General features: G+C 34.6%; 2 protein-coding genes across 3 annotated transcripts; one reads left to right on the top strand and one right to left on the bottom strand.

Moving 5' to 3' along the window:
- Positions 1–2,699: 2,699 nt before the first annotated feature.
- Positions 2,700–9,621, top strand: LOC129278473 (uncharacterized). Of its 2 annotated transcripts, XR_010293773.1 has the most exons (7): positions 2,726–3,002; positions 3,528–3,603; positions 4,092–4,155; positions 5,781–5,902; positions 6,524–6,551; positions 6,977–7,273; positions 7,452–9,621. XR_010293773.1 is itself a non-coding variant. In XM_054914658.2 (6 exons), exons 1-6 carry the CDS (start codon positions 2,888–2,890, stop codon positions 7,076–7,078), a joined length of 507 nt encoding a protein of 168 aa, XP_054770633.2. In that variant the 5' UTR covers positions 2,700–2,887; the 3' UTR covers positions 7,079–9,621. The 2 variants fall into 2 exon arrangements, 1 of the variants encoding a protein (XP_054770633.2); XM_054914658.2 differs by having other exon boundaries at positions 2,700–3,002; positions 6,977–9,621.
- Positions 9,622–10,427: 806 nt separating this feature from the next.
- On the bottom strand, positions 10,428–25,559 carry LOC129261081 (rho GTPase-activating protein 18-like). Its single transcript, XM_064100442.1, has 7 exons — positions 24,408–25,559; positions 22,712–23,945; positions 22,054–22,128; positions 20,216–20,266; positions 18,016–18,215; positions 16,683–16,765; positions 10,428–16,082 (listed from the first exon to the last, which is right to left on the bottom strand). Exons 2-7 carry the CDS (start codon positions 22,946–22,948, stop codon positions 15,991–15,993), a joined length of 738 nt encoding a protein of 245 aa, XP_063956512.1. The 5' UTR covers positions 22,949–23,945; positions 24,408–25,559; the 3' UTR covers positions 10,428–15,990.
- Between the last annotated feature and the right edge of the window lie 1,621 nt (positions 25,560–27,180).

Below are 27,180 nucleotides of genomic sequence, written 5' to 3'. Positions count from 1 at the left end.
ATGTTATGTCTTTAACCATTTTTTTTTTGTTACTTCCATCACTTCCTGTATGCATACCAAGAGTAAAATATTCCTGATCGCGAATTAAGCTGCCTAATAAAAGCAAAGTGAAAACAAAAGGTCAATGAATTTTACATTATGTAAAAAATACAAATCAAATTTATTTACATGAAGCAAGAGATCGGAGATATAGTACACTGATTACAGATCCATATGTCAAACCCATCTTGGTAATATGTCGGCAGGTGACATCCAATTAAGATACAAGTCACTAGGGGTGGGGGACTGGGGACCATGCCCCCCCCCCTCCGTCTCCATCATCAAGAAATATATGAGAAAAGAAATGAAAAAGAAAAAAAAAACAGTAAAATATTGTATGGCTTCTTTAGATATTTTCAAAATGTATCACAGAATTAACTTTTCGTATATAGAGGGTCAACAATTTTGCTCGCTCTCTTTGCTCTTTAGAAATTTGAGGCTATTTAGAAATTTTGCTTCACATACCATGCTTACCCCTCAATACTGTTATTCATTACGCCGATAATATGAGTAAACATAATCCGTAATGGGACAAAAATCAATATGAAAGTAGTTATTATATACACTGATAAAAGAATCGAAATAAAAGCAATATGTTGGCATCATGCTATTCCAAACGATTTAATTTGTATCTGACTTTCGACACCGCCTATATTGTTCTAGGCTACATTTCTCGCAGAATGAAGCATTTGCATACACCTGGCCCAGATGATGGAAGATAACGGTTAGAAACCCCTCCAGAAAGAGGTTTGGTTGTGGGGATGTAACCGCCAAAACCGCCTACGAGAAAAAGAAAAGATCGAATTAGTATCACGTTATGCTTGATGATATACACGGGTACGGAAAACGCTTTTTAAAGAAACAACATATCAGTTTTGTAGACATGTCGTGTGTTGGTGGCTGACTTTTTGTCTCATTATAATGTTAAAAGGAATATAGATCATTTAAAGATGTATATCAATTATAATGCCCCGATTACCCCCTCCCGGCCCCTGGTTTATGATTGGCAAAAATGGCCAAATTAAACAATCCCGTCAAACTTCAACTGGGTCAACGTAAGTATCCTGTTAAAGTGATTTTTTAAATGACATTTCATGACAGCTTCAATGATGATTTGACTTATCCTTTTAACATCTACTCCTTAGTGTATGGGCCAGAAGCGTAATGAGCCAAATATTTTGAGGGGGGGGGGGCAGACATGGTGCACGGGTCCAAGTTTCTAAAAAGCTGCGAGCGAAGAGAGAGAGAGATAAACTTTGACCTTTTTAATACAAAAATCTAACTTTTACAAAAAAAATCACAAATCAAAATCGTATTTCACTCCCTTTCCTTCCCCTTTATGTTTTCCATTTTTTTCTTGGTCGTGAAAATTTTGGGGTCCATGGCCGGCACCCAAGCCCCACCCCCATCTGTACGCCAGTGATATTCCTTGCGAAGTTTTCGGACATAAAGCACCATTTAATGCACCTTTCAGAAAAGCATCCGAAAATACAGAGATGATTCAAACCTACTATATTGAATCACTTCGAAACGGGGATGTAAACCAAGTTGAAACGCAAGCCATGAAATTGCAACTGTACGTTATGAAAGTAACTGCGCTCAAGATCGTTCACGGTGATCTTAGCTTTTCGCTCGGCTTCATCGGACATCGACAGTGCTTGAAGAACCCTCGAGCTTCCCTCAAACTAGTCCTGCTTCTTCGAGGTCTCTTCAAATTATTCTTCAACTGTCACTTGATGTCAGCTCTCTCTTTGAAAACTATGCAGACGCCAAACATGCTAATGAACACATTAAGTGCCAGTCATAAGATGTTTACCAAATTCCCGTCACTGAACAAAATCAGACATGCCCTTCAGGGTCTGGCTAGCTTTAGTTGGCACCGATCCGGTGCAGGAGGGGGGGGGGGGGGGAACGTGCCCCCTCGATTTTTAGAACTTTGTTCAGAAGTCTATAAGTTAGAGCTCCTAGATTGCGAGAATATATCCACAGAATTTGTTTCAAATTGCCTTTTCATGCTGGAGATGTGCCCTCTCTTCCATTTGCGCGGTAACGGTGTCCCAGAGAAAAGTGGCCTTGCCCTAAAAACATCGAAATTTAAACTCTTGCTTTACATCATGTTTCCACAATGATACGTAAATTGGATTTCGTTGTAAATCACAGTAGATTGTCATAATATACACTGATATAATAGAGTAAACCATACTGAAACGCCAGAAGTTGTTTCCAGTTAGTATATAGGCCGACGTCCCTATATCAGTTTTCAGAAATAAAATATTGTAGGTGGAAGATTGAAAAGTAGAAGAAAAAGCATTAGTAGACTTGAAATCATATACAAGAAAAACACATTAGAGTATAGAGAAAAAACTTAAGAGAAGGAGAGAGAACTTGGGTACGTGCCAAGGTTCATCCTGAAAAACAACTTTGTTTACGTTATTTGATATTATATTCAATTAAGTAAAAGGGAAAATATGTAGGCCTATTTCAAGAAGCTGACACTAATGGAGTACCGAACAGAATCTTGTCTGCCCCTGTCTATTGGTGATAATTAAGAAGAAGAAAAAAAACATCTCAAAATTGTGGACCTCTTGTTTACATGCAAAAACGAACAACATAGTTCTGGTAACAACCCTCGGAATTTCCCAGGGTTGTGTCATGTGACCACTGATTCGCAGCGTTGAACTGTGTCACATGTCTGATCATGTGACAAGAGTTGCACAATAATTCTGTTTACGTTTTTAGGCCTACATGATTCAGAGTCTTCGATCTGCACGACCGGTCTCATACGTAGCTGTTATTGGGTAATTTTCGACACCATTCTACGAGTAGAGTCATTAAAACTGAAAATAAAATGAAGTATCTAGTATTCGTGACCATATTTTGTGCAGTTGTCTCCATCGGGACAGCCCACCTGTGTTTGCTGAGCCCTCCACAACGCGGCTCAATGATGGGCATTAACAAAGAAGGTACGTGAGCTCGTACTAGTCGTAGTCGTCGTCGTAGAATGCTGAAGTTTGATCTCCATCGTATACACTTGCAGTCTGCAACAATCACCCTGTTTGTATAGTATTAATTGAGTCTGTGACTTACCTTTAGAATACAACGCAACACTAAATAGGGTAATGCAATGCCTATGATAATATGATGTCTCGTTCTATAAAATCTGTTACAATCAGTTTTGGGCCCATTGCTATTAATTTATTACAATTTTCTAAGTACATTGATTTATAAACAGCTTGTGATGTCATGGTAAATTTGTTATGACTATTTATTACAGCTCTTGATCACATTTGATACTTGATTGATATGATGGGTAGATTGAGGGAGTAATGAAATGTAGTTCCAGAGTCAAACTTTGACTCAGAAGTCAGAGTTTCTTACTTTGTGCTGCCGAGAAACTTAAGTATCAATGAACTGAACATGATTTTGATATGGATATAACAATAATCAATTGAAAACAGATCATTTTTTTTATATTCTTTTTATTGTAGCATCTGCGGACTGCGGATTGACTTCTGGTCCGTGTGGTAGTCGTAATGCCAGCACAGGAACCACTCTTGCTATCAAGTAAGTGCATGTTGGTTTAAATGAATCAGAAATAAAATCATAAGTAGATTGATGAAACAACTTTTAATGTGAAATCTGATCTAATTAAAGTGTTATTGAGAAAAAGAGTGTGAGTGGGAACAGGACTGATAAATATTTCTTAAAAATGTAAAATATTTCATACAAAAGATGAAACAATGTACTTGATATTTGAGAAATCTAATCATTATAATAATAATATATATATATATATATATATACATGTATATATAGTTAAAGTATATATATAAATATATACTTTCAAATAACAACAACAAAGATACATGTACCATAGCAATAAAAGTAAGGGTAAAAATGTCATTAATTTGTATCATTTGGATTTTAAAGTAAGGCATATTCAAGATTATTAAGTTTGTCTATAACCCCAGTCGGTTAAGAATGGATTGGAAATAAACATTTATTTTTAATCACAGATTGATGATGACAAGCTTTTTTTCTTTGCAACTCAGGGAGGGCAGCAAGTTTACTGTTACTTTCCAGAAAAACCTTGATCATTATTACGCAAGTAACCCGGTAAGTTTTGATTTTATGAATAAAATAGATTTCAATTTTCATCATTTTTTTTCTCACTTTTCTGCAATCTAATGGAGTTATATGTAGAAATATGATTTAAATTTGGGCCTTTCATTGATTGAATCATGCAAATATTTCAGCAACTGAATTGAAAAATGTATACACATTAAATGAATTCTCAGTTACAAATGAGAAGGCCTATATGATTATTGCATACTTGAGTACATATTACCTTTGAATAATTATGTTCTCATGTATACCTTTCTCTGATGTGAAAACAGAAATAGAATCAATCAATTAGTCAATTGTGAGAAACCTTTATGTTAGAATTTTGTCAGGTGACCTTTGCTTCCATAATAAAGTACAGAATGAATACCTGAAGTGACCTTTATCTGAAATGTAAATATTATCTGGAATGTACTTGACCCTATTGATATGGTTGTCTTCTTAATTCTCCTTTGAGATACATCACAACCAATAGTTCAAAGTTTGGACTATTTGTGTATAGGCATATCAGTTTTACTGATAAGTGAATAGAAATTTTCAACACTGATTTCCAGTTATATATATATATGTTCAGTTCAGTTGTTAACACGGGGTGGGTTACAGTTTGCCATGTGGTTAGTTCTGCAGAGGCAGTGGCGGACCGTGACCCGAAGGAGACAAAGCATTGTTCACAGACAATACAGTGCCCCTCCAATGCTTTGTCTCCTCCGGGTCACGGTCCGCTACTGTGCAGAGGACTGTTGGGAGGTGGAGTGATAAATATGAAAATGAAAGGCGAAAGAGAAAATTTGAAATTGAGAAGTATCTTTCTGGCAAATTTTAATTGTGAAGTAGAGATTTCTTAGATATTTGATTAATTATTAGTAAACTGACCACAAGGCAAGTACAGTGTACTACGAAATGGTTCTGGTGACCACAGTGCTATTATCCGAAAATTGATTTTTCAGAAAGAGTAACTTTATTAAAGGGATGGAAATATTTATATCTCAATAAATAGAGTAAAATTCACAGAGCAAAATGCTGAAAATTTCATCAAAATCGGATAAGAAATAACAAAGTTATTGAATTTTAAAATTTGCATTATTCCGGTGAAACAGTTCTAGGCATGTCTTTATGAATATTCATTAGGTGGGCTGATGATGTCATATCCCCACTCGTTCTTTTGTATTTTATTATAGGAAATTAGGTGTATTCAAAATTTTTCTACCAAGAACTAAAACAATTGGATTGACAACTGATTAAGTGCATTAGTTATTTATTGCCCCACCTTTTTCATCATAATGAGTACACATTTACACATGTATGAAAAAATGGAACATTTATGATTTCATGTAATAACATAAGAAAGTGGAGATGTGACATCATCAGCCCACCTAATGAATATTCATGACGATGTGCATATAACCCTTTTTTACAAATTATTGATAAACTTTAAAATTCAATAACTTCGTTATTTGTTATCCGATTTTGATGAAATTTTCAGCATTTTGCTCTGTGAATCTTACTCTAGATATTTAGATATAACTATTTTCAGGGCCAGGACCATCCCTTTAATGATAATGTAATTTATTATAGTATGATATCAAAATTGAGGCAAATAAAGTTTGATTGACCAACAGGGATACTTCAAAATATCTGTGAGTTTTGATGGAGAGCAGACTTTCAAGCTGTTGCATTCTACCAAGGATACTCCGGACCCGTCCCTCACTCTCTACTCTATGAACGTCACCATGCCTTTCGTGTAAGTTTACAAATCCTTGTTTTACAATAATGATACTCAGTTCTTGTAAAGCACATGACATATCATGTAATATTTAAGATCATATGTGCTTAAAAGGGATTTGGATATTATTACCCTCAACCGGCAAGCATTTTTTACAGCATGAGCATGTCAAGGAATATACCCCTGCCAGGTACCAATTTACCTCACCCTAGGTTGAGAGAAGCGCCGTGTGGATTAATTTCTTGCTGAAGGAAACTATGCCATGGCTGGGATCAGAACTCATGAACCTCTGTTTTAAAGTCTGGAGACTGAATGATTCAAATTTATTGATTTTTTTTTCGGTGCTCAATTAAATCAGGCATTCCCATGCATGAATTGCAATAAGAGAATACAGTTTTGGATGTTGTTTTATCTGATAAGTCTCTGGCAAATTTTATTCAAAATATGCATTATAGAATTTTAATATGCTATGCTATTGTATAGGCTATGATGTGAGCATTATGATCAGTCTTACCGTTAATTTCAGGTTATGGTTTGATTTGGCTAAATGTGCATTTCTTTGTGAGAGCATTTGCAAATGAGCATCTTTCACAACCTGTAAAAATTAATTTATCATTCTGATCTTTTCTTATCTTTCAGGCCGTTGGATAAGCCAGGGACATTGCAGGTAAAGTTATCAATTTCATTATTTCACATAATAGTTTTAGAATTCAGATTGCTATTACCAATATGTTTATACCATTTTCAAGAATTGGAATGAGCTGTCTTAAAGACTCTGGCCTGAATTCGCAAAGGTGTGTTAACGTCAACTCATGGGTGTTCATTTGCGTTTTGGGAAAGTAGGTAATTTGTAATTGATTGCCAGTCTGCTTTTTATATCAACAAGTATAAATTGATTTTCTTTAGTAAAAAACTGATCACTTGTAAATTTGCAAGTGATATTTGCAATTGATTGCTTTCTTGCAATACCTCCCAAGCCACCCTTTGTGAAATATCATCCAACTAATGTACATGTATTTCACAATTAATTTCCAGCAGGTGTCTGATTAATAGTAGGTCCTAACCTTTTGTCTTGTTTCATTATCATTCTAGGTTGCTTACGTGACACAGAACCCGCAAGCTCCGAAAGAATTCTACCAGTGTAGTGATATTATGCTCTATGGGGCAAACGTTAAATTGGCAACCATTGTTTGAGCTCTGATCGAAGATCGACACGTGCAAAGTTTTTAATTCAGATAAATCTGTTTCGATCATCAAAATATATATAGTTTTTTGAAATTTTATTCATAGGATTAGGTCCTAAGAAAAAATTATACTTCATAGGGATGGGTACCTTTTGTGACAAACGTATGAATGTAAAGTCAGCAGTTTTATTAGAAAAATATGAACGTCATATAAAAATCAAATGTTATCAATTCTTTCTTAGTTATCCATGTTTACTGTGCAACACCTGCCGCACAGATGGAATTAATGAGATAACATTATCTATATGTCCTTACAGCCAGGGGCAGCCCCCCTGATTTTTCAAGTAAGGAGGAAAAAAAAACGGAAAAAAGAGAAAGAAAAGAAGAAAAACGATGAGAGGCCTGGGTTCCCATTCTGCAAACAGAAGATATTAATGATATCACCTTTAGGCTATAACCCCTCCCCCTAACCTCAGGCAAAAACCCTGGTACCCCCCCTACAAATACCTGGTGCTCTAGTATGGAAAAAAAAAATGAAACTGAACTGAATTAATGTGGAAATACATCTCAGTGGTATGTTCCAACTGACACTCCCCATTTCAAGAGATGTATAGTAGAGATATTTTCATAGAGGACCTAATTATAAAAGATTTTAATCTCTTAACTACTGAATTCTGTATTCCCATGGGCTTTGTACAGGGATCATCTGGTTACAGTAGGCAGAGGGTTAAAAGGAAATGAAAGGGGATTTGTGGGAAGAAATTATCACCTCCCTGCTCCTTTTCATCAACTGTGTGTACATTGCACACCCTACACCTACAGTGCGTTCAACAAGTTACAACTTTATATTTATGCTTGTTTTATGGCAATATCAGTATAGCGTAATGGATGTTTTACTGTTTTTAGATGACATCTGTAGGGGATGATTCAACAATGTTTGAATTAATGCAGGCAGTCATCGAGTGATTTCTAGTTCGGTGCTGATCTTTTGGTGTTGGGTCGATTCTAACATTAGCACAACACCAGATTTGAAATGAACCTGGGATTAATTTCACAAGCTGTTGAGCTAGCACTGTGATTTGGATTATTTTGCAAACTCACATATTTGATAGAGATATGGAAGGTAAAGTGACTTGTGTTTTAACACCAATGCTTACACTAACACTCAATTTGAACTCACACTTTATGCCTGCTGGTAATGATACATGGTGTATCTTTTGGGACGACATTAATTTTGTAAACTTGCATAAGGTGTTAGAGCCAGGAAAGGCACTCTGAAATGTGTTTTAACACCAACACAAACACCAAAACTGAATTTGGAATCACCCAGTATGATAACATGTACAAATTCATTTTGTCCCATGACATGATGTCTTTCATGTAAGGTGTTGAATTTTGTGAAGGCAATCTGGAATGTGTTTTTTAACACCAACTCAAATACTAACACCGAATTTGAAATCACCCAGTGCGATATTACGTTTGTGATGATGCATAATAGTAGGTGTCTCATTAAAAGGACAACATTTAATGATTACGAATTTCACAATCATTTAGCGGGAAACACAGGGTCATCACAGAAAATGTTATTTGTACATGTACTGATGTCCTCTTGCACAAAGTTTTCAAAATGCAGGGATTCTTTTGAATTAGTTTATAATACAGGTATTTGAATATTATGTTTTGATGTCTTCCAAGCACAAAATCATGCTTTTAAATTAAGGATAGCATTTGCAATAGTTAAAGACAAGGTATGTCTACTTATTTATAGGTCTGAATGTACAATGTAGTAAACTTCACAAACATGCTGAAGGGTATTATGATAATAAAGACAATTGTGTCCTTTTAAGTTACTGAAATATGTATTAATGTTTAACTTGAATTGTTTTTTTTTTAAACTCTCAAACTCCAATTGTCATGGTGAATAATGAAATAATAAGAAAACCTTTGTAAAAAAAAAAAGTTGAATTGTTTACATATTGTCATAGAGACTATAAATAATGAAATATTACTTGTATACTTCTGCAATTTGCTCTTTTATTGCAATTCTTAGAAGTCTGGAGATTCTTTTAAAGAAATTCAGATTGTTTGACTTTTTGGATGAATGTATTTTCTTGCTTTTATATAATTTGTGATATTGCATTATGAAATATATATGTACAGTAATTGTGTGCATTCCTTAGAAATTCATTGAGAAAATTTCCATGGATATGAAATATCCAAACTGTTTGGGTTGGTACATGTGACAAATTGAGCTGTGAGTTATGGTCGACTGGCTGTAGTCAATTACAGCTTGGGCTAGAGACCTTGGGGACCGGCTAAACAAGGTTGCAGAAAACTCATATTCTAAAAATTTCAAATAAGGATGTGATATTGCGAAGTAATCCCTAGTTCTAGCTCTTTCACTGTCATTGTCGGACCTTAAAACAAAGGGCTTCCATTTTTAGATAAAGATATGAAATCGTTCGTTCCGGTCATGTTTTGTTCAGTGAATTGTATGGTTTAAGAAAAAAATTATGCAAATGAATTGAATAAAGTCTACTTGAAATGAGAGAATTCATGTGTGCATTGTGACATAGTTCCAGATCTTATCAGATATTTGATTTTCATGAAGATGTATGTCTGCCAACATTGCAAGTTCATAAACAGGGACAAAGGATTACAAAAAGAAAATGAATTTAAGTAGGGACATTGCTAACTTTTCTAAACAACTATATGGCAAAATTTCATAAATATAGGGACACGGTCATTATGGGCGAAAATGGTTGTTTTTCTATTACCCAAAATAGGGACTTTCCTTTTAAATAAGGAACAGATGGCAAGTATGAAGAGGTTCGAGTCAGATATTTTTTTTTAACATTTCAGGAAATTAATATCCTGTTCTTTCCTGTACATCATAGAGCAAACAGCCCCGTATTTTGATTGTTATACTTGTCATCATTGGCGTGAAGGGGGGGGGGGCCTTTGAGGGCTCTGTCCTCCCAAAAGGGTAGTAGAAGTACTTGTGGTAATAGTAGTAGTGGTGGTAGTAGAAGTAGTAGAAGTAGTAGCAGTAAAAGTAGTGGTGGTAGTATTTGTAGTAGAAGTAGTAGCAGTAATAGTAGTAGTATCGGTAGTATTTGTAATAGAAGTAGTAGTAGTATTTAGTGGTAGCAATAGCAATCTATGCACACATTTGACATAAATACATATACTTCTTATAAATAGTTCTTACAATATATTTTTTATGAATGATAAACCGTTACAGTAGTAGTAGTAGTGGTAGTATTTGTAGTAGTAATAGTAGTAGTACTAGCAGCAGCACTAGCAGCAGCAAATAACTAGATGCATTGAACTGACAAAGAACGGCAAGACAGCGTGGGTTTATGGTATTGTGCATAGTAAGTGCCTTTATTATGAACACTAATCAATGCATACACAATCTGTGTAATATTCCTGTAAGTGCGTCTATCACCTACTCACAAAAAATATTCTCGTCTCTTATCAAAATATGTGAAAAAGTGGAAAATATATGCAATCTATGCACACATTTGACACAAATATATATACTTATTATATATAGTTCTTACAATATATTTTTTCAATGAATGATACATCATTATACATGTAGTTAATATAAATACAGTATAATACATCAATATGCATCAAAGAATGACACTTTTCCATGAGTTGATCTAGGATTTGATAATCGCTCAAATATAATATGAATGATAACTGAAAAAAAGTTTAAATTAAAACAAGAGCGCAGCTGCTCGATGTCATGATCATGAAAATATTTTGTTACTTTCAAATTTTCACTCTTGTGTCTGAAATGGTTAAATCACTACATATTTGTCCCATGGAGCACAATAAATGGCATTCAGTCGACTCCACGTACAGTTGAAAAAGTAAAAAATAAAAAAGAATTGTACGTCACATCACGGCCAGTAGATAGAAAGACAAATAGAGAGCAGAAAGAAAATATATAGAAAGAAAAGACAAAATAAAAATATTAAAATTGAACAGATAATTAGAAAGAATAAAGGTAGATATAAAAGGAAACAAAGATGAGAAGAAAGTGGAGAAAACAAAGAAAGACAGATTGTGTAAGTATTTGTGCCTATAAGAAAGAGAGAAGTGTCAAAGAATGAAAGAAAGAGAGGGGTGGAATGACAGAGACAGAAAGAGATAAATGCAAGAGAAGAAATATTAAAGATACTAGAAAGAGAATGAGATTTGATCAGTTTTTTCTTCTTATTACTGCCAAGAACAGTAGTTTTCTTTCCTATCAAAGTAACTGTATATGATTGCCAAATTGTATGGAAAATAAGAATTTTAGACTCTCCAGAGCATTGCCAATTTAATGATTTCTCCATAGATTTGCCAAATTAAGGTTTCTGGTGATCACTTTGCTATGGATTTTCACAACAGTATATGTTGCACTGAGAAATAAATGCCAGAAATAAAACTTGCATTATATACCAAGAGATTTCTTGAACATGATGGATGTTTTGTTTTTTATACTTCTTATTCAAAGTCTGCTATATTTTGGACCAGGTTAGGTTATGTGATTTTGCTTCTCAAGTGGAATGGCCCAGTCCACAATGATGTTATGATTATCTATTTGTGCTCATACTGTTATGCACATTCAATCAATCAGAGTCTTTAACAGAAGTAAAATAACACTACAATTTCACTGAAAAAATACATCAGATTGGTGTGATGATCTTATATGCCCAAAAAAAAAATCTTATTTCAAAATCATGAAACAGGTAAAATTTCATGAATGGGGAAAAGAGTGTTTTCCTTTCATATTAATGCAGACATAAATCCTTTTTAAAAATCATTTCTGAACAAATTCATAGGTTGACAAATCCAACAAGTGTCATGTGCAAAAGCCATTACAATATTCTTGATTGACAAAAAAAATTAAAAGCAGGAAAGAAATCTAGAGAGATGTATAAATAGAAATACAGCAATAAAAAGAAATAGAATAATCAGGTATCTTGGGATAATGATATCAACAGTTATAGATAGTATCTCATATTAATATCTTCTGAATATTTCTTCCTAATATGAATTCCTTAGAATCATACATATGGCTAAATAATACTTGATTGCATACAACTTGATTTCATTAAAGCAATTCCTTTTCAGTTGGTAATTTACACTTATCTTGGCTGGGTATAATGTGTTAATAACGTGTCAATTTTGTATAGCAAAAAATGGTTTGCAAAAAAAAAAATCTTGCATTTTTTAATCTTTCATTATCATCAGACATACCTTATATAAATCAGTAGTAATGTTTTCTCGAATAGTATCATACAACAGATACAGAAATTGTAGGGCGATGCCAATCAACTCATATTGTACTCCGATATTCAAACTTGCATGAGCTTTAGTGAATCTCCCTGACATATCATCCTACACTGAATATAAACTACACACTATCACATCAAAGCATTAAGTTTCAATGAGTTGTTCAATCACGGGCAGTTGGAATTTGTTCTATGCGACATGTCGCAATTTCATGTACATATATACAGAGTAATCTACACGGTCTATTCAAATAGACCCATTCGCTTGCACAAATTACACTTACATGTATCATACTTCTAATCATACACTGAACATGAAACATCTTTATATGTACAGAATGTCAAGATAATTAATTCTTTTCCTTTATAGTTCAACTTTATAATACCTATATACACTATGCTACACCATTCAACATCCCTTCCAACATCTTTCAAACTCTTATAGTACTGAGTGCAAAATTAGATGTTGTTCTACCATACTCATTTTGTAATAGATTGCGCAGCCTCACTCGCACACGACAAAAACACTAACATATTGCCGAAAGCTTCATGAGAATTTAATGGCAATAAAGAATATGTTTCTTTCCCCCTCTTTGGATATTCAACAAATAATATCTCAAAGTTTTATATATTTTCTAGGAAAAGAGCCATTCATGCACCTTTTATCTGTGTTGAACTACACCAAAAAAGACAACTGTGAACAACGCAGTCTTGATCTTTGTAAAGAGCAGTTTATCTCTCATTCAAGAAAACTGTTAATGCCATATGCTTGCATAGCTATATGTTTGCAGTATCTAACAATGAAAGCAGTAGTATCATTGACATACAACTTAGCACCTCATTTTAAAACCCACTGGACTTTTTTTCAAATTTCTGGATTGAGTCATAAAATGTCTCCAAAAAAAGTTACAGAATTTTAACATGGATCTGTAACCTACTGTATCGATTCCTGTAAACCTATTGCTGGTCATAATGAAAGCATAAGAAAAATTGCACTCCTTTGCAAAAAAAATATTGTTCAACACACAATGAACAATAACAAGAACAAATCTGAGAAAGATTATTGAAAATACAAATATGGGTATAAGCAATCCACAGCTATCATCACACACTGACAAAAAGAAAAATCATTACAAATCAAAAACGGAAATCCATTTTAAGCAGCACTGTTGGAAAATAAATAAATTGTTGAGAGTTGCAACATAATCAATAAGCTGTAAACATTTTAAAGGGCAAGAGAAAACAAAGAAGAATTAAAATGAGAAGAAACTAACAAAGCTTGAGCACATTCCTTTCAAGAAAAAAAATATATACATTTTATTATTTTTGTTCCTTCACATTATAGAATCTTTCTGAGCTGAGATGAAAATGAACAAACTAAATTTATGAATGAAAGTAACCGTCAAGAGTGGCAACATATCCCTAAACATTGAGAAAATTCAATGCTACAGTATGCAGTCTGCAGATCGAAAGTGGTATTGGCTAATATGGTTCTTTGATCTTTTCAAGTAATTTTGTCAATATAACATGTCATTCTAAAAAAATAGAAAATTATGCCACAAAGACTTTTAAAAAAGATCATTTAGTTTTGGGCACCCAATAACTTTCAATATTTCACCAGTTTATAATTTGGCAGCTACAATTATGAAAATATCATAGATTTTTGTGATAACACTAATTGTCACTTTCACATCATTTTCTAAAAGGAAATTTTGTATGTGTCTTTTTTTTAAATATTTTGTCGTTTCCAAAGCGTCACCATCTCAAATCCCATAAAACTGAGCATATTAACTTGCAACACTGAATAAAGCAACAGTACAATGCAGAAGGAATGTGCTTATGGTACCAACACCTATTTGGTCTACGATATGTCAAATCCACATTTGGTCGCTACAAAATTTCTGAATCTGGGTATAAATCAAACCTTTTTGTTCGAAAAAAATCTCTTACATATATATTTGATAAACTAAGAGGCCTACTAAATTAATGTTGTCAGTATCAGATTGAATCAAGACCACAGGTACACAATGTACTAAAGTTTACCCTGTGTGCAAATGAGAATGATGATTCTACTTTGGTACCATTTTAATACTCAATTCACAGTTCGCTTGTATCTCAAAACTGATTGCTTGTTATACTGGCTTCTTTTCTTTCAAAAATTGAATAGAATCACTTTTAACGATTGTTGATCATCAAAGAAGAGTTGTTGCAGAGGCATCAGAAAGCAATATCAACAACATACATGTAAATATGGAGTAGCCCAAGCATTGTGCCTAGTGCAGCAATATAAATTCTTTTGATTCATCATCAAAATGCTTACACCATGCTAAAACAAGAAAAATGTACATGTAGCCTCTTACCAATTTGGACCTAATAATGTTTTGTGCAGGAATGTTGTTTTCTCAAATCAGTTATTCACATAAGATTGGATATAATTACTGCTCCAGTAAATTGCACTAACTCTGGCATGTGACTTGAAATCTTTCAATAATATGGTAGCAAATGATAAATATTTTTTCATCAAATATCTCTCGCATACCAAGTACAATATAAAGACACTTTGTCAGGATGAAATCTGGTAAAGAAAGGACAAACTTGCACCATATAGATGTCATCTCACACACCAATCACTAGGCATAATTTAAAGTATGCAAGACCAAAGTGATCTAGTCACACTAAACAGAAAATGATCCTGCATACAATATTTGCAAGAGATATTTTGGAAACATTGCCTTTCAATATTTGACTGCAATCCTTTACAGAATTTAAACTGCCCTATGGAAAAATTGCAATTTTGCTACCAGAACATTTAATGGAGATTGGAATATATAATCTCTCCTTGCAATATTACTTGAGGATTAGTCTACTTTCATTTAAAGTAGAGAGAGAACTTGGTATATCAAAATTCAGTTGAGGTAACATAAAGTTCTGCACGAGCTTTTGACAGATTCCACCATCTTGTTTACAAAGAGTATTGCAAAGGACCACTTAGCCATTCCAGTGTTGCCAGATTGTCCACAGGGATATATGAAAGGTACAGTTCTACCTTCCAAGTGTCGCTTGCTTTTTCCACAGGGAAACATTGCAAGGAACAGTTCTATCTGCAAGCGTCGCTGGGAACAGTCACTTCCAGGAAAGAAGAAAAGTCTTGCGTAGCTGATCGAGATATGTGCAGGACAGGTATGCAAAGTTAGTTGGTTACCAACCAAAAATATTAATCCTCACAGGAAGATCTCTACACAAGGTCGATTTCTTCATCTTTTAAAGCACCATGAAAATCCCCTCTTTGTCTTTCTCACACGTACAAAAGTACAATGGTACAAGCGACACAATTTCCTCAGTGCTTCCACAGTATCAGGCATAATCAAGAGATGCCAACTTTAACATTTACCTTTCAGGGAGAATTTACTGAGGAAAGAGTGTTTTTACTCGATTACACACAATCCAATGAAAGAAATCAACGTATGGATCAGGTAGATGTTGAAAATATGCAGTTTTTCCACTCGAAAATCAGTCAATTTTCAGGGGGTCTCTCCGACAATCGGGGAGACTTGGCAACCCCAATCAACAACAGTCTCCTTCACAGACTTTATCAAAATTAAATGAGTCTGATGAGAGTTCCTCGACCTCATGTGGGCCTACACCTGATGATCCACTCCGCCGTCGGGTTCACCCTGACCAGCGCCATCATGTTTGTCTCGGGATCCAGACACCGCTCTCCTGTTATCAAAAAAAAAGGAGGAAAGTGAAAGAATGCATCAAGTGTTGCTCAGCATACAAGAATAAAGAGTATTCAAAAAATCAATTTTATTCAGAAACTTTCTGTATTTCAACAATATAAATATATCTACACAAACACTTCTATATTGGACATCACATCAGAATATCTAAAAGATTATCCAGACAAACAAATACAAATTGTGGGGGCTCCTAATCTAATTAAATAGAGCATATTTATGATTTCTTGTATAAATTAGAAGATTCAAATCATAATTGAAATTTAGAGGTAGATGACAACATAATTTTGTTAATTTCATATTTGGGTGCTGAATTTCATATTGGATGCGCCCTCCACACTGTGCAATAGGTTCAAATAAAAAGGCTTTATGAAAGAAACTTATAATCAGTACTCCATACTCAGTACTTTCATAGGTACCTAAAAAGGTAATATCTATGGTTTCGCTACCAGTGAGATTTCTCTGCGATTTTAAAAAAAACCCACGGTGTTATCTACAGACACAGGCAAGAAGGAGGGTATGGTAAAGGCCATAGCTTTATTCTACGTTAGTGGGGAAATAATTTACAAAAATTTCAACTTACCTATGCTACCCCCAACTTCATAGAGATAGAACTTTGGTGCTTTACTTGAGGTGATGTTGCTAATCATATCATAACTTGAATTCCTGTCAGACATAATGACAATGGGAGAGAAAAATATCAAGTGATGTTAGTGATGATAAAAAAAAAAATTGAATCCCCAGCAGAAATGAAAACTAGGGACTCTTTATAAAAAATATGCAACTCTAAGTATCAAATAGCAATGCATGAATTGAGGAATTGCACTTCATATTTGAGTTGTGTTGAAAAAGCAAACCTTTGCTGTATCAAGTAAAAGTTGCTATTATGGTAACTTCACCATCCATTGGTAACTACCATTGTAACAATGCTAATCAGCCAATCAAAATCAGTGATCCCACGGAAGTTGCCATTGGATGTAAAGGCTACCATAATAGTAACTTTAAATCTAAATTTAGCAAGAAATTTATCCACATTGTGCTGCACTCAACCCAGGTGAGGTGAATGGGTATTTGGCAGGAATTTATTCCTTGAAATGCACTGAGCGCCGGAAGGCTGCTTGAGCTACAGCCGGGATATCCAAGTCCTATGGACGCGCATAGAGAAGTTAGTCATAATGTGTTATGCGCTATACAAGAACTGTCTATTATTGTTATTATTATTACATAATGCAGTGCCAGCTGCTTTTAAACATCGCTCAAATATGAAAGGCAAATCCTGGAAAGTATTTCATGAAAGGAGTTGTTGGATGTTTCTTATGAAAACAACCGACAGTTACCATAGGAATTGTGCTTCTTAGCCCATGTATTTCATTCCTGTAAAATGACTGTGCTAAACTAGTTTGGACCCTGTTTCATAGAGACTGACAACTATGGCAATGACCATGAAACCTTGATTGTGATTGGCTGCTGAGCCCTGTTACCATGGTAATTGCCATAATGGCAAAGTTACGACAGTTGGAACTCTTCACAAAATGAGCCCCTGGAGGGAAATAATAAGACATTCTACATCAAAAAAAATATTTTTCTTCCTTCTTTCCAAAATGAGATAAAAAAAACCAAACCCATATTAAACTTCTGTGGCTCCATAACACAAAGGTTTGCAATCAATTGTTATATATCGATGACCAATCAGCATTATGGTTAGATGGCTATTTTGTTCAAAACACTAACCAGGAACCAATCAGTGGCATTCTTTCATATCCTTTGTCCATTATGACCGTAGCTAACCTTATGACCATAGCGAACACGTTACGGGACCCTGGGGTCCCTTAGTAAAAAGGTTATTTTCCATATTTTGGGATCAAATCATCTTTTCCCCTGTGAAAACGTTTTCTTCGGTTTTCACTGCTACTAACCTCTGCATTGATTTCTTTCTACTCCGTCTCTTGAGGCTATTCCTCTTCATGGGGGCGGGTTCGATACTCGTGAAGGGCGTGTCCTCGGTGAACTTGGCGACGATGTCTCCCGCCGTGGTCCTCTCGCTGAGCTGTATCGTCGTGAGGACCTTCTCCACTGAACCGGGCGTCTGGATTCGAATGATACCTTCTTCAACCTCCTGTATCAACACATTAGATGAAAACTTTGTATAAGAGCAACCAAATATGCTTACGAGTACTGACCACTTCATTTATTGTGAAATCAATGACGAGGATTTCCCCTCTTTGATATAATATGAAGTTATTTGCTATGAATGATACTCATCTTTACTGGCAATCCTGATCCTATTGGATATATTAATGTCTCACTGTATTTTTTTCAATTATTAATTAAAGGTAGTGCATAAATATTGCATCTGCAAGAGTAATCAGAAGTGGAGGGTGGTAGTTCAGAATCAGAAAAAGAAACGTGTGCATGAACGAAAACATTTTATAGCAAATGTAGGTGTGCATGTTCAAAATGTCAGGAAATATAATTTTCAAAGAATAGTACTTTGGTAATTTATGATTAATATTTGAATAAAACGTTTCTTGTATCATTAAAGCTAATTATGAATCAACAAATGTATTTAAGAGAGGGGGAAGTGAGAGAAACAGAGAAAAATCTAGAGAGAAAAGGGGAAAAGGGGTAACTATGTTCATTGTTAACTTCCCACGTGAATCCCTTGTTACAAAAGTAAATGCCTTAAAACATTTGGTGTTAGTAGAAATGTATTCCAATTAACTTGACAAAGCAAAAAAGTACAATTAAAGGATGTTAAATAGTTAAAACATGCAGCTTTAATGAACATTCTGGTCAGCTTACAAAGCTAATACAGTAATCATGCAGCTGGGTAGATTGTTGGATGATTAAATGCATTTTGGAGCTGCGGCTTTTCTCAGAAGCTTTTACGCCTTTATGAGTACAAGGTACAAATTAGCTCCCTGTCCATTGGAAAATACTCAGTTGACAAAAACTTGCAACTCAATAGTAGAAAAACAATAACAGCATAGAGCAAAACAAGACTGATACTGTTGATTATTTGTATTAAAGGAAAGAAGTTAGTTTTATCACAAGACAGTGAAGTTATGGTTAAAAGAAGAAATGAATGATCAATATTTCATATGAAATATAAGTAAACACATACGATTTTATTAAAAATCATTCATACAACAGTGACTCTGCATTTGTGTTTCCTATACAATTGTATGCATTGATAGTTCTATTCCTGTACCATAGCTCACTTGTAAAAAAATAATCAAATACTTTGCAGTTTTGTTTATCATTTCATGCGTATCGCTGCTAGTGAACTAGCAGCATAAGAACCTAGACTAAGATTCCGTGAGGCCTAATATGGTTCTCAGTTCCATAATAGCAAAGCTTAAAAAAACAGGGTTTTCTTGAAATTAAGAGTTTCATTTCATATGTCATGCATAAATGTTACGAGATGAATTTAGATGAGCATATAGAATCACATACATGTAGATCAAAGAAATATTAAAACATAGATGGGCAATTCCATAAAATGATCAACCTTTTTGTACGTCCGACCCCCAATTTTCTCAAGCCTTACTTCACTTCATAAACTGACCAAGTCATGGTCCATTAGAGAACATTACAGACTGTTGAAAGAACAAAAAATCTGACACAAAAAAATTCATGAAGGTCCCTCATATAGGGGGTCAGATGTACATATTTTATGGAATTGCCCAGATAGGGTTAGCAACAATGACATTGTATACATGTTATGAAAAAGTTGTAAACAAAATAAAGAAGGAAAAAGTGATCAAAAGTATGAGAGAGTTAATAAAAGAAAAGAAGTTGAAGAAATCTGTCAAATAATACAAAGTAACAACAAAAAATATCATTATTACAAAAATTATATCATGCCAATTGAAATCATAAAAGTAGCGACAAATTAAGGTGCATTGCATGCTTTAGATCGATCGAAGTGCATCCAATTTGTAATGTAGACATAAACATGCAGCGAAAATTGAGGTTAAATCATCGACAAGTTGTTTTATTTGATGGCAACATGCAAAGCACTGCGCCGGGGTTCTGCACAGCTTAATGCAATGTTAGGCAAGGATGCATTTCATAATGCACAATGCATGTAAAAGTTTGCGTGTGTTTGTTAACCTCATAGATGCCACTCCTCTTATCTTTGCTTCTCTTGAATAACGTCATGACCTAGATGGGGGAGAGACATGATGGAAAGATAGAACAAGGTAGATTTTTTTGTCTAGATAGATGGATTGATGGATGGATGAATGAATGAGTTCAGAAAGGAGATATTGCTTCACTCCTTACAACAATGAAGTAAAAATTAAAGAGATTTGGAAATCTGCCATGTACCTATTCATGATGGCTTGATATAAGTATTTTATTATGGGTGGGAAAAGGAAAATTAAAATAGATAAACTGATATATCATTAATGTACACAATACTTTAAAAGAATTCCCATTCTAACATGATTCCAAATTCTAAAATATCTACCCCTTCCAAGTGACCAGAGGGAACTTTTCACAATTGTCTAGAATATGAACGCCACTACCCCATGAACCAAATACTGAATACAGTCTAGGAAATCCCTTTCTTGGTATTGCATCACAATATGATCCACATTTTTTAAAGGTTGCTACACATAAAGTCTTTTAAGTAACAGATTTTTACATTTATGGATATTACAAAAATTTGTGAAGATTTCACTTCACGAAATCAAAAGGAGAAAAATAAATCTGGTATAAAATTACTTTATTTTTGAACACTTGACCAATGTTCAACCTGTGAGCAACGGGACAGTAGGGAAGTACAAGGAACATTAAATAAAACAGGTGAAAATGAAACAGAAGGGGGTACATGCTGTTACATTCATTGTAGAAAAGAAATATTTTTGCTAGACACACACACACACAGCAGTGGAACGAAATATTACAAGAGCGCACAGATAATATACACTTCCGAAAAAGAAATTAAATGGTGCTACATATCACAAGAAGTAGAAGAGTATGAAAGGCAGATAATTTTCCTTGTGATGTTGGTTGAATGTATTATTGAGAGATACCATAACAATCAAAATTGTCTCTCATTTCTGTCAAATGCCATTGATGCATCCACTTGATTCAATACTTTACAATTACTCCTGAATTAAAAAAACAAGCTTAAAAAAAAAACACTATTTCATTAATTACTCTTAACATCCAACATGATCGAAATTCCTCAAGAATTTATGAACCACAACTTCTTCAACATAATGGAATATACATGGTTTAAATGCAGCCCCTATGAACTTTCACTGCATTAATCCCAAATCAGCCCATTAGTGTACTGTTAGCCCATGTGTATATATACAGTGTATACATTTGTACATGGATGGGTGTATAGGCACACACATATATATGCAAAGATATATAAATTATTGATTAGTCTATAGACCTGTTTCATATACTTTCCATTTGGTCTAAATACCACTTGGTCCAATCCTACTTCTCTACAACCAGGTTGTCTACCAACCATTTTGGTATAATTACAGTTTAGCTACTTTACCATTTTGTCTAATTTCCAGTAAGGCTATATACCCATTTCATCTATATAGTTAGCCACCTGGTCAAACACAGTCTATATGGTTCAATGTGCTGTTTATGAACCAAATTTTCTATTTGACAAAGTAAAAACAATATGTGGAAATCAGATCAATTGGATATTGGAATAATTGAGAATTAGACTATATCAGCATTAGACCAAGTGCTGAGTAGACCAATGGGTAATTAGACCAGATTGAGCATAGACCAAATGGGATTAGCCCATGTGGTCTTAGATCTTTGAAGTAGACCAACTGGTTGCAGACCGAGTAAACATAAACTATGAGTTTAGCCCAATGTGGTTATAGGATATTTGAGAAATAGACCAACAGCTTGTAGACGAAAGTGATTATATAAACCCCAAAGATATTGGTGTGATAAGGAATAGTTCTTACCGATTTGGAGTCTTTTGCTCTCTTCATGTCAACCTCATACATCTTCCGCACCTGCTCTAACATCCTGAAAGGAACCTGGTAGATGAAGAGAAAGAAAGCAAAGGAAGATGAAAGATAATGGAGTGAAAAACGTTATAAACCAAGACACCAAATCAGCATGGAATGCAAACTATAAGTTGACTGCATTTGCCTGTTTTGTTTTTTTTGGGTTTTTTTGCAACCTTTTTGAGTGAGCAATCTCTAACACGGCAATATGATTAGAAAGATGAAAATGCACTGAAAACAAGTTGATACCACTTCTAGTGCCATATGCTTTACCATCCCTGAATAAAAACTTTTCACATTGAAGCTTATCATTTACACTCTCTAAATTGGCAATGCCATGAAAACATTGAAATCACTCTATAAAGCTGCAAATTGGTAACTTAAAGAAATCTTGAAATTTATGTCAACTAATTTTTTTTTTTATGTAATGTTATACACTGTATCCATATTTGATATTCTTCAGGAAATTAAGAACAATATGAGAGGGAAAAGTATTTTAGAATCGTCAATTTGAGGAGTAAGTGCAGACTGATTTAAAACTATCAAGAAAGTAGCGTGCCTCTGAGTGCAACCATGCCACCAACCACCATACTAAAACGGAAATACTACATACCACCCACAGGATGTTGTGGTATTTGACAAGCATGCGCATGATGTTTGACGTCCCCGCCGCTATGTGAAGCTCCGAGTAGTCAGGTGACTTCTTCCTTGAGATGGCTCGTCCAGAGAACAGGTTGGGTGCCATGATCATGGCCACATTGTTCAAGGACATCTTGTTCTGTGACTCGTTGCTCACCACACGACTTAGGTACGAGAGTAAGAGCTGAAAATAGACCAAGATGACAGCCATTAAAAGATGGAAAATGTTTATTTAAGGCGATCGATGGATAAAAGAGTATCGTACGAGTGGTCACACTGCCATTGTTCATAGAGCCTCAATTTATTTATAAGTAACAGTAATTCAATTAGATTCAACTTCACATTATTTTCCAGTGTGGCATTTTTGTTTGCTCACATTTTACAATACCATTTGTTTTACAATGACTTTAAATACCGTACATAGATGCATATAGGGTATATAATCATACAGAATGCTCAGACATATAACAAAGAGTTGCAAAAGAAAACTACAGGATAATGTTACCAATAAAAAGAGACTTGTAAATGTTTAAGTGATGAGGATTGCCCAGAGGGGAAAAACAAAAAATTGAGAAAGAACTTGAAAATTCAGGTGGTGAGATTATTATTAAGGTGGCAGGATTACAGTGTGTAAATGAACCAAAGGAATAACCAGTTAAACCACAAGACAAATAATGTAACACAAGTCCAACTCTGAGTGACATTCAGATATCAGAATGAGATGCTGCTTCTTAATAAAATTCTTAATTTGTTCCAACAACAAATTACTAAGATAATTACAATTTTGTTGACAAAGGATAAATATGTTTTCAAATGTGCGAGCAAGTCAAGATCAGGCGTAACATTTCACTCTGCCATCTTTTGTATATCACTGTTCTGAAAGAAACCATTTTTCTCTTTTTGGGGGGGGCAGAGACAGTAACCAAATTTGAGACTCCCATGCAAATAGCTTGCCCCTAGTACATGAACTGAAAATAGAACATTGAAGAATTATGTGCGAGAGCACATCATCTTCAGACACAGAATACTAATGAACAATATAATCTGCAAAGACCATTAACAGAATCCAATGACAGCAAAAGACATGGCCCCTGTTTCATTAATGATCAATGGAAAGTAAACAAACTACTGTTATGGTTAATTTGTTGGGAGTTTATGACTGACAAAGTTTTCTGAAAGAGCGGCCTGATAAATTCAGACCTGCCAACCTCTGGGAATGAAAAACTGTATTCTGTGACACAAAAAACTGTATTTTCCCCCAAAAAAGTGTATTTCATAATAAAATGCTTGGCGCACTCGCCCATCACGGCGCTCAAGCTGCATGCAAGCTAAAATGCGCACTGCTCTTGCAGATGAAAAAAAAAAAACATTGAAACTTGTGTATATCTCACACTGGTTTTTACAAAATGATTGAAAAAAAAAACAAGTTACCTGAAATTAAATTGATCTAATAACCATATTTGTGTACATTTTATGAAATAGAGACATATAGAGATGATTTTTCTCAATAAATTACGATTTTGTAAAAAAAAAAAAAAAAATACAAAAAACATATTTTTTTATGAAAAACGTACTGCCGTATTTTGGTTGCAAAAACGTACTAAATACGGCTAAAACGTACTGGTTAGCAGGTCTGTATATTCATCTATTTCCATAATCGGATCGTACACATCATTCCCATGGATAGTAGCATTTTTCACGGAATGTACATGTACATGTAGCACTTTTCAAGGAACTTTAGTCCCAAGGATGTGAAGAAAATTATGAAGTATCGAGGGTTCTGCTTCATAAAAATTATCACAGATATTTGGAAGCTACTGCTGTAAGCACCTCGAAATCATGACTTTTGATTGGCTAAAAGCAGAGTTGGAATATAATTCTGACAACATACTTAAGGGAATACAGTACTTTCGAGCTGTGTTTATATTACTCAACTCTTCGCACCCTGAAACAATTCTTGAAGATATTCATGACAATTGTATTAATGTTGTTTTCTTTAAATCTAGATTGCAATATTACATTGCTTATACTAATAATTTTTATGTAGATGTTAAACAAGAACTTAAACCACTTATCAAACTCTCCAGTATAAAGGTAAGGGAGAAAACTAATTATTACAAGTGTTGAATTCTATTGTACGAATGTGCAAAATTGCAACATTCGCTTGCCAAGGGTTTTGCATGGAAGACTTCAATCCCAAGGTCTATTAAATACAAGTGACACCTACATATATAAAATATGATAAGTCATCAATTGACTCCTCATAGCATAGACACATTCTTCTCAAAATAATTTTCCTTGGGGTTAATCTAGCTCATCCATCTCTTTTCCCCTTCCTGCTGTCGACAGGTAAGCCAATGACAGACCTGGAACAGAGTCAGACGACGTTCTCCGCGCCTCAGGGGGGCGGTCGCAGGTTTAATTGACCAACGATAGAAACTGACCATTGTTGGGTTCCAGTCCATCAGAGAACTGGAACAAGGGGAAGTCCTGGTCTATTTTTTTTCTGGGTCGTATCAAGCATCATCTAATAACAGCTATGCCTTGTTCTTCCTCTGTCAATAAAGAGTGATTGGGCATTATGAAGCTGAATAAATCTTTTCCTTTGACTTCAACCCATGGAATGCAAGAATTTGTGTACATGTACTTTAAACTAAACCAAATAAGATTCATCATAAAATAAAAACTTCACCACAAAATTTCAAATGGTAGTAAAAGTCCTATTGTTCATCTTTTTAAATATAACCCAAATAAACACATTTTTTTCAAATGTCTCTATAAACGAATGCTATATCCTTTTCAGAATCACATTGCCTTTTATCATTATTATTAATAGTGCAGATTTCCTTCTCAAAGATGTAATTTCCAATTGAAATTTAGTAATAAACATAGATCAACAAATATGACAGAAGCATGAATTCCAAAAGCATTCATCTCTCATAGATCTCTTTTGGACACTTCTTTGCACTATATACATCAATAATAAATAGGAAGTAATAAAAACAGCTCCATTAATGAACCGAGTAACGAATGACTAAACTAATTATGTTGGAAGGAGACGTGGAAGTCTGCGAAGAGGAGGAGAAATAATCAAGTTAGTTATCTCGCTATTGTCTGAGACATAGTATTTCCTCTGGGGAAAGACCTGTCTGCATAATTCTGTCTCCTATCACATTGCATATCAACTTGTGAAGCCTTAAAAATGTTATAGAATCGATTGCGTAATAGTTAACACGGCCAAATTCAATTGAATTCCAGGTTACTGTTCTCATCTACACACCTTGGTTGGCTAGCTATCTTCTTCCTCATGTTCTAATTAAACGGGGCTCCACACTAACCCTTTTTTCTACTGGTCCAACCTATTCATGTTGGACCAGTAGATACCCAGTTTTTCAATTTTTTACTGGTCCGAACCTTAAATTTACTGGTCCCCCAAAATAGAGGAAATCATAAAGACTTGTTTTTTGCTATCTTTTATTGCTTTTATTGCCCCCCCCCCCACAAAAAATACTAATAAACGGTAAACACATACACACACGCAACATCATTCATGAGAACCACTTCTCAATTTTGGAAAACCATTTTTTAAGGTGCCAAATCCATTTTATTATTTACTAAAGAGGAGAAAATATCATTTATATTAGTTTGATATATTATTTACTGGTCATGTCAGACCAGTATATCTGGCTATTTCTGAAAAGTTACTGGCCTGACAGCAATTTTTACTGGTCTGGGATCGTCGGACCAGAGCCAGTGTTGCCACTGTCTAATAGGTCCAAAGTTCTGTTACGAAAGTAATTTTGAATGGATGTGCAAATGAATAAACCCAAGGACCCTCTTCTTAGCTTCCTACAGGATTCAATGCTGTTAACCATGTGGCATAATGGGCATATACTTTTGAGGAGGGATCAACTAATCTACTATGAAAGTAATTTTGAATGAATGTGAAACTGATTTTGCCTTTTCCATAGATACATGTATAATTGGTTTATGGGGAAGTTATTAACCAATTCAAAGATCTGAGGTTCAAGCCCTCTATTTTTTTCAAACAGACAGTGAGGTGATTAAATAGATACATAAAAATTAATCACAGAAGCATAAAATGTTGCTATTTGATATCTTAATGCATGTTTCTTGAATACAATCAATATTCCTATCACCTGACTTGCGTAATTTCACAACATGTCACGCACAGCTATCGAAGCCAAACCTGAATCTTGACGTTGTTATCTAGGCCAAGCACCATCTATCGTCCATTCTACCATCGCAGGAAACCACACCTGATAATCACTATGACATCAGAAATAGTTTCACTGGATTATCACCAACTGACCCCCATTACCGCAGCAAGGCCAAACATGAACAGAATCACTTCTATATATAGTACAACGTGGGTCAATCACGTACTATGTAACCGTCTACGTCACAGTGTAACTTACATGT

Source organism: Lytechinus pictus, chromosome 1 (genome assembly GCF_037042905.1).
Source record: "Lytechinus pictus isolate F3 Inbred chromosome 1, Lp3.0, whole genome shotgun sequence".
Taxonomy (NCBI): domain Eukaryota; kingdom Metazoa; phylum Echinodermata; class Echinoidea; order Temnopleuroida; family Toxopneustidae; genus Lytechinus; species Lytechinus pictus.
The sequence above is the reverse complement of the archived record's forward strand: the minus strand, read 5'-3'. Positions and strand labels throughout refer to the sequence as shown.

Bases quoted from the DNA above. Each gene is read 5' to 3' on its own strand.
- LOC129278473 (XM_054914658.2), top strand. From the start codon at position 2,888: ATGAAGTATCTAGTATTCGTGACCATATTTTGTGCAGTTGTCTCCATC. The intron at 3,003-3,527 runs GTACGTGAGCTC...TTTTTATTGTAG, and splicing joins GATGGGCATTAACAAAGAAG to CATCTGCGGACTGCGGATTG. The intron at 5,903-6,523 runs GTAAGTTTACAA...CTTATCTTTCAG, and splicing joins AACGTCACCATGCCTTTCGT to GCCGTTGGATAAGCCAGGGA.
- LOC129261081 (XM_064100442.1), bottom strand. From the start codon at position 22,948: ATGGCTGTCATCTTGGTCTATTTTCAGCTCTTACTCTCGTACCTAAGT. The intron at 20,267-22,053 runs GTAAGAACTATT...TCCCCCATCTAG, and splicing joins GAGCAAAAGACTCCAAATCG to GTCATGACGTTATTCAAGAG. The intron at 16,766-18,015 runs GTTAGTAGCAGT...TATGTCTGACAG, and splicing joins AGAAAGAAATCAATGCAGAG to GAATTCAAGTTATGATATGA.